Source organism: Cryptomeria japonica, chromosome 10, assembly GCF_030272615.1.
Source record: "Cryptomeria japonica chromosome 10, Sugi_1.0, whole genome shotgun sequence".
Lineage (NCBI taxonomy): Eukaryota > Viridiplantae > Streptophyta > Pinopsida > Cupressales > Cupressaceae > Cryptomeria > Cryptomeria japonica.
In genome coordinates, this window is record NC_081414.1 from 40444045 (window position 1) to 40457127 (window position 13083).

At 34.4% G+C, this 13083-nt stretch overlaps 1 protein-coding gene across 5 annotated transcripts in view; it reads left to right on the forward strand.

Annotated features, from left to right (window-relative positions):
* Positions 1–7210: 7210 nt before the first annotated feature.
* LOC131062834 (coiled-coil domain-containing protein SCD2) overlaps positions 7211–13083 on the forward strand; it is a 197152-nt gene continuing 191279 nt past the window's right edge. For 2 of the 5 annotated variants that reach the window (XR_009110966.2, XM_057996577.2), the window contains exon 1: positions 7211–7551. Coding sequence is in view for 4 of the 5 variants with exons in the window: in XM_057996577.2 (XP_057852560.1) it covers positions 7291–7551 (261 nt within the window). In the remaining variant the exon portion in view is untranslated. The remainder of the gene's footprint in view (positions 7552–13083) is intronic. The other 3 variants (XM_057996579.2, XM_057996578.2, XM_057996580.2) reach the window with 2 other exon arrangements.

Below are 13083 nucleotides of genomic sequence, written 5' to 3' on the forward strand. Positions count from 1 at the left end.
AGAGAGGACATAAAGAAAGAGAGAAAAAAAGAGCTTTAAAACTTTACTAAAGGGGAAATAGAGAGAGATCTTTAAAATTTTACTTAAGGGTACATAGAGAGAGATCTTTAAAAAATTACTTAAGGGTACATAGAGAGAGATCTTAAAAAATTTACTTAAGGGTACATAGAGAGAGACGACATAAATAAAGACACACACACACACACACACAGAGAGAAGGGTCTAAAGTGAGTTTTTTAAGAGATGAAATATCTTAGAGAGAGGATCTTATGGAGAGAGAGAGAGAGAGAGAGAGAGAGAGAGAGAGAGAGAGAGAGAGAGAGAGAGAGAGAGAGAGAGAGAGAGTGGCCTTTAAAAAGACTTTAAGTTGAGAGAGAGAGAGATCTTTAAAAAGACATAAGGGGGGAGAGAGAGGGGGAGGACCAATTAAATGATTGAAATATAGAGCTTTACAAAGACTTTAAGTTGAGAGAGAAAAAGCTTTAAGAGATGACCCATATTAGATCTAGAGAGATCTTATAGAGAGAGACTTTAACATTCTACTTTACATGATACAATAAATTTAAATAGAAAGGTAAATATGCATACTTGTTTTTTGTTTATAATATATTTGCATTCTTTCTTCACGTAATATTTTTTTCTTTGTAGGTGAATGCTTTCGTGCACTCTTATTTTGTCTTTTCATTTTATTTCCCATCTCCTTTTCTTGAAAATGTGCTCCTAAAAAATACTTCAAAAAAAATTCTTCTTAATTTGCCTAGTAGAAGAAAAATGTGAATTAATCTTGCTATTTTGTTTTGAAAAAATGAAAAAATAAACTTCTATTTATATGTTATTATGAAGTAAAAATAAATAATTTCGGCTAGGGGTTCAAATGAACCCCTACTGTTAAAATTTATTGGGTTCAAACGAACATGGTCATTACAAAAATGTTTGTGCACATTAAAGGGGTTCGTTCAAACCACATGTTCGTTTGAACCCCCTTCACTCAAAGGAGTGTTCTATCGACCCCCTGATTTCCTCTCTCCCCCTCTCTTCTTCCAACTTTCTACAGATTTTTGTTCTTCAAAGCTCAAATTGAAGGTTCAAATGAAATCAACTTGACAAAACAAATTGCAGGATTGTAGTCATTGAAACAAGCTTTCTAACAACTATAATTTTAATATATTTTAATTTTATTATAATTTTTTTTAGTTATACTAAATAGGTTTTTTACAGAACAACAACTTCTTTGTTCTACATAAGAGGAATAATAGTAAGTTAATTAATTTATTTTAAAAAATATGCATGCACTAGGTATTGATTTCCTTGTTCCAACAAAAAAATTAAAATTGAATTATGATACATACAAAACAAGTTATGTGCAACGACATACACCTATGTCTAAATAATAATTACTTCGACTTCAAAACTTAATAAAAAAAATGCAATGAAACATTATGAAACCAAATGCAAACACTACATATCGGTGTTACAAATCTAAATTCAAAATAATCATAATTTTATCCCTTGTAGAAAAAAAAAGTTCGACGACATGCAACTCACTCTTTAAAAATGATGTTTTATGTTAAAAACTAGTTTTTGAAGGGGATGGGAAAGTTTCACACACACACACACACACACACACACACACACACACACACACACACACACACACACACACACACACATATACATATGTATGTGTGTGTGTGTATGTATGTATATGTATATGCATATGTATGTGTGTATGTATGTATGTATGTATGTATGTATGTATGTATGTATGTATGCACGTGTGTGTGTGTGTGTGTGTGTGTGTGTGTGTGTGTGTGTGTATTGAAATATGTATATGTATATGTGTATATATATAAAATATCACAAATCACTAGTTTTCATCATCTTCAAATTCCTCATGGTTTAGTAACTATAGGTGTCGAAAAGTGAAGATTTAATTTAAAATGATCATTTCAATATCAAGTTTGAACAAAAAGTGTAACCCACTATTGTGGGATCATCCTCCTACATCTTTCAACATTACCATAGCATCCACCACCTATTTCACCTATAGCATTGCCACATACCAACCAACATAAGTAGGACTCATGCTTCAAAACACAATTTACATAAGATGTCACTTGGGTAAATTTGAACCTTGGTCTCCAATTATGGAACCAAGGGTCCTACTACTTGAGGTCTCATGCTTCAACACACACTTTACATAAGATGACACTTCGGTACATTTGAAACTTTTTCTCCAATTATGGAACCAAGGGCCCTACCACTCGAGGACCCATGCTTCAATGTACACTTTATATAAGATGTCACTTGGGTAAATTTGAACATTGGTCTCCAATTGTGGAACCAAGGGCCCTACCATTTGAACACAACCCCTTTGACAATTATAAATAATTTTAATAGCACCAAATATAGCTTTATTTCTAAAACTTTATTTAAAAAAAAAAATAACAAATCTAAAAAATTCCAAAATCCAGAAATATAACTAGATTCCACAGAATCACTGATATCATTTGGGGTATGGTGTTACATAAGCTAGATATTCCTTGGGTTGTGAATGTAGACTTCCAATAAAAATTATGAATTGGTTGGGGCCTTCACATAACCCCCTTGTCAAACAATTATGGAAGCACAAATTCCACCCCATCTTGGTTGGAGTATATGGAAAGAAAGGAACAATAGGATTTTCCATGATTTGGAAAAACTAGCGGAGGAGGTCATTAGATCCTTTTCTAAACTACTCATGGAAAACCTCTTTGTCACTACTTGTCCTTTCCCATCATACCTCGTACACAATTTGATGATAAAATTGCTAAAAATTGAGGCTTACTCAGCTCTTCTGCCAAATTTGACAATTCAAAAATGATGAAGAGGAAGAACACTAGGTGGTTTCCACCTAGACCTGGGTGGTATAAGTTGAATTTTGATGGTGTTGCAAGGCACCCCCAGGGCATGACTATTGTGCCGGTGGGGGGGGGGGGGGGGTTATAAGTATGCATTTGGCGGAGATAGTGGCAACCTACACTAGGAACTTGAAGGGAAATACAAACAATCAAATTGAAGGGATGGCCTTACTTTGGGGGCTCAAATTTGCCCTTTCAATCAGTTTCAGGGCTTTGGCTATTGAAGGCGATTCTAAATTCATAATTGACGTTGTCAAGGGATTGAATAAGATTAACTAGTCTATTGAAGGGATTATTGGAGATGTTCACAAATTCCTTTTGGGGTTGGAGTTCTTTGAAATCAAACATGTCTATAAAGAAGGCAACATGGTGGTTGATGTTATGACGATGTTAGGCCTTTAGATGGAAGGGTTGAGATGCTAGAGGAAAAATGATTCCCTCCCAAGCAATGTTCAATTACCCTTGAGAGGAGAGTGTTTGGCGATTAATTCCCATAGATGATCTTTTCCTCTGCTAGAATTGGATTTTGTGACACATAACTGTGTTGTGGTTATGGGACTACAAGTTTAAAATTTGGTGGCAAGAAATTTTAAATAAGGGGTTGAGTTGACTTTGGATGACGTGGACTCTTTGATGGGTTTGGAATGGTTGGGATGAAAATAGCAATTTTCTATCGCTAACAAGGCAAGAGGTGGATCATGGGTGTCATGTGATCATTATGGATAGCCTTGTTATGGACAACGAGATGCATGAATGCCCACATAATAATGACCATTTAATCCTTAAAAGAAGAAAGGCCATGGAAACCAACCCAACCATCTCATCATGTTGCGCAACATTGTGCCATCAACACACGTGGTGGGTTAAGAGAGGATGGAGGTGCAATTATAACCTAGTTGGCTCACACGATTTTGGTTTTCTCATTAACTATTGGTTTCTTGCAGTAGTTTTTAGTTAAAAATTTCAAAATTCTATATTGGTTTTCTAGAGAAGCCTCTCTCTTATTCTTACGATTGTTGTCAAAATGGGTGGGGACCAAGTTTGATATGAGCATGATAAATTGGATGAATTTAAAAATAACGTCATTGTGTGGTATATATGTAAGAAGGGAGGGGTCGATGAGTACATCGAACATATGAATGGGTTTGATGATGAGTTATCTATACAATTTGCAATCTCCTAGAACAACAAAAGAGTCACGATGGGTGGAATCTCCTTTGAAATTAGTGAGGAGGTGATTGCACAAGCCATTGGTCTTTCTATGGAAGGCAAAAAGTGGAAAATGAACAATCATGTGGTGAATAGTGAGAGTCTCAACAAAATATTTATAGGGAAGGAAGCCCTTGTTAAATTATAGGGTGGGTATGCTAGAGAGGAGCTTCCTGACTCATGGAAATAGGTATGTTTGATGATCATGAATTACTTTACTTTGGAGGGCCATTTTAAAGTATATTTTTCTATCACATGCCACTTCTAAACCATTTTAGAAACCATGACCTCATTTCCTTCCTGTTCTATTTGTTACATTCCCTAGAGCATTATGTTAAGGAAGCCATTGATCAGACCAAGAATCAAGGCAAAAAACCTACGCCCTTACACTAGGGTCTTATTTATAAGCTCTATTCCTGCCATTTGGCTCTATGGACCTGCCTAGAAACATAATGGTGCTGGAAACCCCAATTTCAAGCTCTCCTAAAATCCCCTCAACCTCAGTGGTTATTATAGAGCTATGTGCTTCAAAGGATCAAAAAGCCTTCAACCAATAAGTGGAAAGACAAAAGTACCAACCATTATAAAAGGATTACCATTTGGGAAGAGTCGAGCAAGGAGGATGAGACGAGGGAGAGTAACAATAAGAATGAGGGTAGACAAAGGTCTAATAGGCCGACCTCTCATAGCATAGGTAAAGGTAAAAAACTGGCTGATTATGATTTGGAGGAGGATGAGGAGGAAAATGTGGAAGGTGGCAGGGGTGATTTGGAAGATAACCAAATTGGTTGACAATAGCTCCACCCGTGCTTCTAATGGCATATGGGCTGAGCATGTCATGGGGGTTTCAGTTAGTGAACTTGGGTTATATCACGTGCGTTCATGGCATACTAAAGAATCCCCCTATTTAAAAAAAATATTAAACTAAACTCCTTTTTTGTCACCCCCTCCCAATACACAACCTAAATTAAAAGCCTCCCTATTTCCACCAAACATTGCATTTTTTCTGAGCCCGAATTAAAAACCCCCCTATTTTCACCGATAGGCAATATATTGTACCCTTATTTTTGGGATATTAAACTCCCCAATATGAATGCATGTGATATAATATTGCCTAGTTAGTGAAGCCCCCATGGAGCATGTGAACCCAACTGATGAAGCGAGAATGGAAGAGGATGATGTTAAGGTGACTGCTACCAAAGGTAGCTGCATAGATTGTCAAATAACAGACAAGGAGTTGAAGGCGATGGAAGCTAAATTGCGGATGTTGAAGACCAAGATTCTTGACCTCGAAAAGAAGATGGAAAACATCTCTAAGTTTAGCCTTCGGGTGATGCATAGTTCTACGACCTCCTTGTGTCTTATGCAAGAAAATATTCTAGGTGAGACGATTGAGGAGGAAGGCACTCTCAAGGAACTCTTCAAGTTCCTAATGGAAGACTAGAACAATATGTTGTAGCAAGCAAGTTGTGGTGTTAAACATTTTGGTCACGCGTAGAGTCTTTTTAGGGATTACTTTTGGTTTACTAGCTTTATGTTGTTTATGTTTTATGGGGCTTGACTCCCATGTTGAACACTTTGATTAATGACAATATGTCTTTTGTTATGTTTCACTGTTGGACTATGATTTATTCCTTTTGGTTGGTGGTTTATTACTGATTACAAACTACTGCTTAACTAGCTATTTTGGTATTTTTTTGCTATGATTGTGTTGTTCTTTTAGTTCTTGACACCATTTGGCTGTGGATGTAACAGGGACAACACCCTCGTTTTGCTGCTCTTTAATATAAAAAACTAGGCAAAGTCGTGTATTCTAAAAAATAACTTTAAGAGAGAAATTTCAGATATAAAGGTACAAACATGCTATGGATATGATTTCAAGTAGGTTGAGCATAAGGTAGGCCCAAAATAATTGCTTATAGATCTTAATTTTGTAACAAGCAATATATCAAAGCCAAATCATCCCAAGATAACCATTCTTTACCTTGAAGATAACCTCCAATAAGAAAAGTTCACCATAAAAAGTAGGCAATTTTTTATTTAAACTTTAGCTTGTCAAATTCTCAAAAACCTCAAAAAACACAAGAAAATGATAATTGAAACCTATCACTAATTAAACTTAATAAATAATAGAAAGAGTACCAAACACTCTATAATCCTATATAATATAATTCCATTATGACTTAATATGATCAATCATAAGATCCAAATTTACCTCCTAAAAAGTGTAAGAATAATCATCCAAACCCTAATTAAATAATATAATAATAATAATAAATTAAAATCTATTACACAAGTTCTTAAACAAATACTTCGAAAAACGTATAAAAACCTAGTATTCTTAATGGGAAAAAAAAATCAACTTATAAGATTAAACACCTACTCATTAATAACAAAAACTCGGTGAACAACCATCCAAAATAAATTTAACGGCAAACATTGCCTCTCAATAATTTGTTAATAACAATAATATATTCAACATTATTCAAAGTTAAAAAATAGGGCTTCGGCCCTAGCTCACCCGGTCGTGGATCGCAACTTAAGGCGTGGGTATGCTCCCCATGGTCTTGAGTTCGAGTCCCCGGCTGTGTTAACTCTGTGTGTGTTGCTACCTTGTGAGTGGGTTGTACACACTGGGGGATTAGTCTTGCTTCGGCAAGGACACCTCCAGATTCCACGATAGTGAATATAAAAAAAAAAAAAAGTTAAAAAATAAGAAAGATCAATTTTTGACAGAACGAATTTCAAGGTTAAACAACATAAATACGTTCATACGACCATCAAAATTAAGGCAACTATAGCAACTGCCGACGGAAAAAACAAGTTACGGCACATGTTAAATGTCAAACGTAGAGTGGGAAGTTATTTTTCTTGAAAGCGATTGTTGCGGTGTCTCTGTCCGAATGTCTTCGTGTGGATTTTGACGTGGACGTTACCATTTCATTTATGCGCAATTATTAACTCCATTCTATAATCACTTTCAATGGTTGCTTTTAAGTAACTCTTGGCAACCGTCAGATACTTGAAGTATCGGACGGTCATATTTCGTAAATGGCTAAAGCACTGACAAAATCCTGTTCTTAAATCTACGTGTCGTATTCGCACTAAGCTCAACCGTTACACATGTTTCTAAAAATATTTCCCGTGTAGAAAGGAAATTATTCAGATCTGAGTAATTTTCATGGATCGACATTCAAGGAAAAAAACTGTCCATTCAAATGGAAAGGAAATCTCTTCGCCTGTTAAAAAGTCTGAGAAGAGCAATGCGGCGAAGGCTGCAGCACAGCGCCTTGCGCATGTCATGGCTTCGCAATCTCCGTCAAGGAACGGTGACGGAAGGCATATTTTGCCGTCTCGTAGCGCTTCGCCCTCTGCAAATAAAGGTTATGTGAAATCTACTGCAAATACCCAAGCCAGGATTGCCAGATCTCTGTCTCCTGCGGTAAGTTCATCTTTTCTTTTTTGGCTTAGCTCGCATTGTTCGTGAGGCATATAATTGCATTCTTTTGGAAATTATATAGTATTTGCGCGGTTTGCATTCAGAAACAGGACAAATTCTGTACTGACTATAAGGGAAAATTCGGTTTGCTAATTATTCTCAATTCACTTCCCTTTAGAGCGATTTGCATGTCGCCGTGAGATTTGAACCTTTAACTTCCGGCTTTACATTTGTAGTTGAGCTTTGTGATGGCATCCACGTTCACTCCCCTGCGATAATTTATTCCGTGCATTTATGTTAAATTCACAGTGTTCGAATTGTACACAAGTAATGTGTTTCAGAATTGTCTTCCTATTTACTTAGTAAATAATCAAAATTCGATATTTATCTTTGAAACCTGTTCATTAAACATTTCGATTTCATTTCCATCTGGATTCTACTCACTATAGAATTGAACTGAAAGACACCAGATGGTGTATGGGACCACTAATTTTAGAGGCTGAACTTGAGAATACAATTGCTTCTTTGCTCTGCATTCTCCAGCCAGATTTGAGCCAAAAAACTAGACAAGCTCCACAATGTGCTCAATTGGATTTGAACCCTGGTCGAAATCGAGAATATATTACTTGCCAATGCAGTATAGGAGTGAAATTTATTGCTGTAAATAATTTACTAGGTTTTTTGGTGATGGTTAACAATACTTAAATTCTTCCATGATATGCCCATTATCATATTATTATGGATATTATTAGAAATTTGGCATGAGATGCAATCTAGGCACTTGGCAATCTACGCATCTGTAAAGGTCTCCGCCAATTCAGGCCAGCCTGATACAGTATGGATTGTTTGGTATAATGTCTTCTACACTGCACTTACAGATCTCGAGAAAGGATTAAGATTTTTTTGTTAATGGTTAACAATATTTAAATTTTTCCATGATGTGCCCATTACCTGATTATAGTGGATATTGGTAAAATTTGGCATGAGGTGCAATTTAGGCTTTTGGCAATCTACTCAATTATAAGGGTTTCCTCATTAGTATGTATCGTTTTGTACGGCGTCTTCCACACTGCAGTCAGAGATCTGGGGAAAGGATTATGATTTGTTTCAATGTTTAATGTAGCGGAGTTGATGGAATCTATTAATTTTAGAATAAAGAAACTTAAAGTACAAATTCAACCTAGCGAGAAAGACAACTCGTTTTCTTTCATGGGAACGGTTTTTCCTGAATTTTACTTCGAGACTGGAAATTATAGCTTGAAGGGTGGACTTGGCAAGCAGTCATTCACCCATAGAACATTGGAGCAAGAGCATCAGCACATGCTTTAATGGAAGCTGGCCAATGCAAACAGAAGCATTTGGGGCAGCCCACTGTTTTGAACTTAGATTTCATTGCAGTAAACGCTTCGACTCACCACTTCACACAGCCACAATGCATTTTTAAGACAAATTTCTAATGGCCAACATCCAAAAAGCGAAAATTGTACAAAGGTAAATTTGCCGCGATTTGGTCATAGTTGTGCAGTCATCGGTAAATTAGTTTTGCCCCATCTTCTGTTCCCTGTTTCGGAAAGTGAGTGAGTTATGAGGAAGATTTTCGATCAAGGTGATGATGGTTAGTTTAGTTCACGAATCATATACTTACACATTTGGATGGTTTTAGCATTTGGCTGACATCTTGCAAGGGGACCTTAGACCTGAAAAGAAACTGGCTACATGCTGACACTCAGGGCAATGGCTGGAAATAATGAATTACGAAAAAAGGCTAGTAAGAAGCTCTTTATTCAAATCAAGAGTTAATAAGCTTCCATATCCTAGCCTTAGGTGTGCATAATCTATGCACTGGTTCAATTCTACTGTAATAGAGTAGAATACACATTCCTAAAAACTAATTCAATACTCCAACCAAGTGTTGATGAGAATTCTGTATCGTCCAGAAACTGTTGATGAATTTCTGAGGCTCTTGTTTTGAGGACCAATGCACTGCACATGAATCACTAACAATAGATTTGCTTGCTAGTCATTCGTGGTGACCTGCAAACCTTTCCATTGTTGGTGATTCATGTGAGTTGCATTGGTCCTCAAAGCAAGAGCCTCGGATATTCATTATTAGAACAACACCAAGGACTACAATATCTTTTAGAATTGACCTCCTGATACTGTGTCGTCGAAGTAGTCATGAACAGGGACAAGAGGTCAAAGATACTAAATCTTGGAAGATCGATTGTACGAGACAAAGCTTCTATTCTTTTCTTTTTGAAAATGAGGCCGATAGAATCTCTATCATACTTTATAGTGAAAGAGTCAGTCCATTATAGTTAGTAATATCAGAATCTTGTAGCATGAATTCTTACAAGTTTCAACTTCGATCTTTGAAAGCAGCTATTAAACCAGAAAAACAAAAAACAAACAGAAACTGAAATTGCCAACTCTGCCAGTCCATTGAATCACCAAGTTAACTGCTTTTAGAATCTCTTCAAAATAAAAAATTATTCTCTAACAGACTATTGACAAAAATAATAAATTTGTATAATACTTATATGACCTTCTTCAAATGAAAATGAGATTCTCATTATGCAGGTGAGGCAGAATAATACAGAAAAGAGGAAACCGGTATTCCCCTGTTAACTCTCCTATGTCATCCTTTTCCTTTTAACACTCTTCCCACTCAACAAGAAAGGAAATTAAAAAAGGAAACAAACATCTTAAGTTCATCTCCAATGGAAAGATACATTCCTCCTTATCAATTCGCCACAACAACCTTAGTGATTCACAAGCAATTTGAATTACACAGTCAAATCCAGAAAACAATTTGTAATCAACAGCATGAACTGTGGAAATCTGATAAATTGATTCACAAGCAAGAAAATTCTCATTTTCACTCTTCTAAATTCATCACATACACCTCAGCATTGTCAGACAAATAAATAAGAAAAAAGAGCATCTAAAAAATATAGCCAGTATTGATACTTTCTTAGATCATATCAAATTGCATGACCAAAAGGTCATAGGGATAGAATCTGACTGCTCCCTGACTTGCAAGAACCTGAGATCTGAATATTAAACAGAGGAGGGTACAATGCGTAAGCTTTTGACAGTTATCCCTATGAAGCTAGCCAAAAACCTACCAACCGACAAACAGCAATCTTCACCCACTGTTTCAAACAAATGGATGAAAGACATCTTCCTATGTAAGTAGCAGAAATAGCACAAAACCAACTTAAGGGCAGTTTCAGCTTGATATCTACTAGTTTCAACTCTGTCATTCAACACAATCGCACTGAGTCCTGACTTAAACAATCCTCCTATTTAAAACAGTCTGTCCTAACCCTCATCCTTAATTTTTCTCTCAATTTCTTTCGCAGAAAAATACAGGGGTAAAATTCGTACATCAGAATTAAAGGGTATAAACGAAAAGAAGATTGTTCCTCAGATTTCACTAATCTCTTTGCCATTTCTTTTCCTCTCATTCAGGTTATCACATGGGAGTCACAGCATAAGGGTAACGAAGCCTATCTCAAATCTACTTTTCTTGAGATCAGAGCAATCTTCTCAAATTACAGCATAGAAGCAGACTTTTATGTCGTGCTATTAAACTGGAGTATTGCAAAAATAGCTGAAAGTAGCTTTCTAGAGAAATAAAAAGTAGTTATATTATTAGTCTTCCATTTTCAGCTGTATACACAAACTATTCAACCTATTATGTTTTCTCTACAGTTTCCACTTAATCTTCAGCACCCAGGGATAGTCTCTTTTTTCATCCTTGAGAATAATTGTAATGATGAAGAACTTTTAATGTTCATGAGGCTAAACACTAATTAGTCTATGGGACAGTCAGCCTTATCATCTTTGACTTTTGCAGTTCAGTTTTTTTTCTATACAAGATGAAGATGATGATGAGCTCACCCAATTTTTCAATAGTCTTTTCATTGAAAATATTATATCAAGAATCAGCTGTCAAGACCTGATGTTTCTATAAGCATCACATTCCAAAATGAAGTGTCTTTTAGATTTAACTGTCTTGAGAGTGCAAAAAATACATATCCTTTCTTTTCAAATTTCTTTTGTCTTTTTCCACCACCCGTTTCACATCAAAATTGACGAGTTAGTTTTTCATTGTAGTTTTTCATTGATGTGACTCTCCATACTCCACAAGATATAGGCTTTCATATACACTTTTGAAAAAGATTACATGTGAAATTGGACTCCCCAATGTATAATGCGTAAATTATCACTGCTGTGACTAAGCATGAAAGGCGAGTTAAAATGAGAGGAATTTGAGCTCTTAAAAAACTTGAATCCTAGATGCAAGACAACAGTAAAATTTGGGACCCCCAAGTGTCTAAACAACATGTCCTTAGCTTTTAAGACATGTGTGCGGTCATGTTAGAGTTCCGCCTGATTAAAGGGAACAAGTTCGTCAACAATTGTTTTTTTTTTTTGGTAAAGTTTGTCAACCAATAAAGGGTTGAAAAAGTTCGTCCACCATAAAAATGAATAAAAACAATCTGATTTTCACATATAAATTTTATATAATATTTTATTATAAACAGAGAAAAGATTCGTAAAGCTTGTAAGATCAGTTCGTCCACCACAAAAATAGAAAATATTTGTAATTTTTTTATTTGTAAGGTTATTATTTTATTTAAATGATAAAGAAGGTATTTTAAAAAATTAAAATAAAATTTTCAGATTAAAAAAGTATAATTATCTTAAATGCATAGCTGAAATTTTTTGTTACTTTAGTTATTTTATTTTAATTATTTTTTTTTATAATTTTTAAATTAAATAAATTATTTTATTTCTATTATTAAATCCATTTAACAATTATATGAGTTTTTTGTTTTTCCAGTTAACTAGTTATTAAAAAAATTAATTTGAACCAATCACAAACAAATTTTAACTTTTAATTTTTTGAAAATTATTTTTCTGGACACTTATTGGCTAAATACAATTTAGCTGTTATAAGGATTTTTAGGAAATCCAAAATAATTAGTTTTAGTGGCAACTATATAGTGAAATTAAAAAATTTATTAGGATTTCTTTAATTTATATTATTTTTCTATCAAAACTATACTAAAAACAAGGCAAGTACTACCCACTATGTGGCACTTGTTTTTATATTAAGTAGAGTGTAATGGTATTAATATTTTTCTTTTAAAAATAGTTATTTACATGTTAAGATATTAAAATTTAAAAATAAATATAAGAATATATGAAAGAAGAATGAAAGTAAATCTATTTTCCTTAAATACAATTCTAAAAATGAAAATAAATAGTTAAATAAGGTTTTTCTTTGTTTATTTAATTACAATTATAAATTAATACTTTGTTTAAATTTCATTTAATTTTTATAAAAATTATAGAAAATATCAATAGAAAAAGTTGTGTATTTTAGAAAATAAAACAACATATAAAACTATTGAAATAATTTATTTTTATAAAATTTATAAAATTTTGGCATTGGATAATATATTAAAATGGTAGATAAAAGAGTTGATAGATTCATCAATGTTCAAACTTGTGATGGGTCAT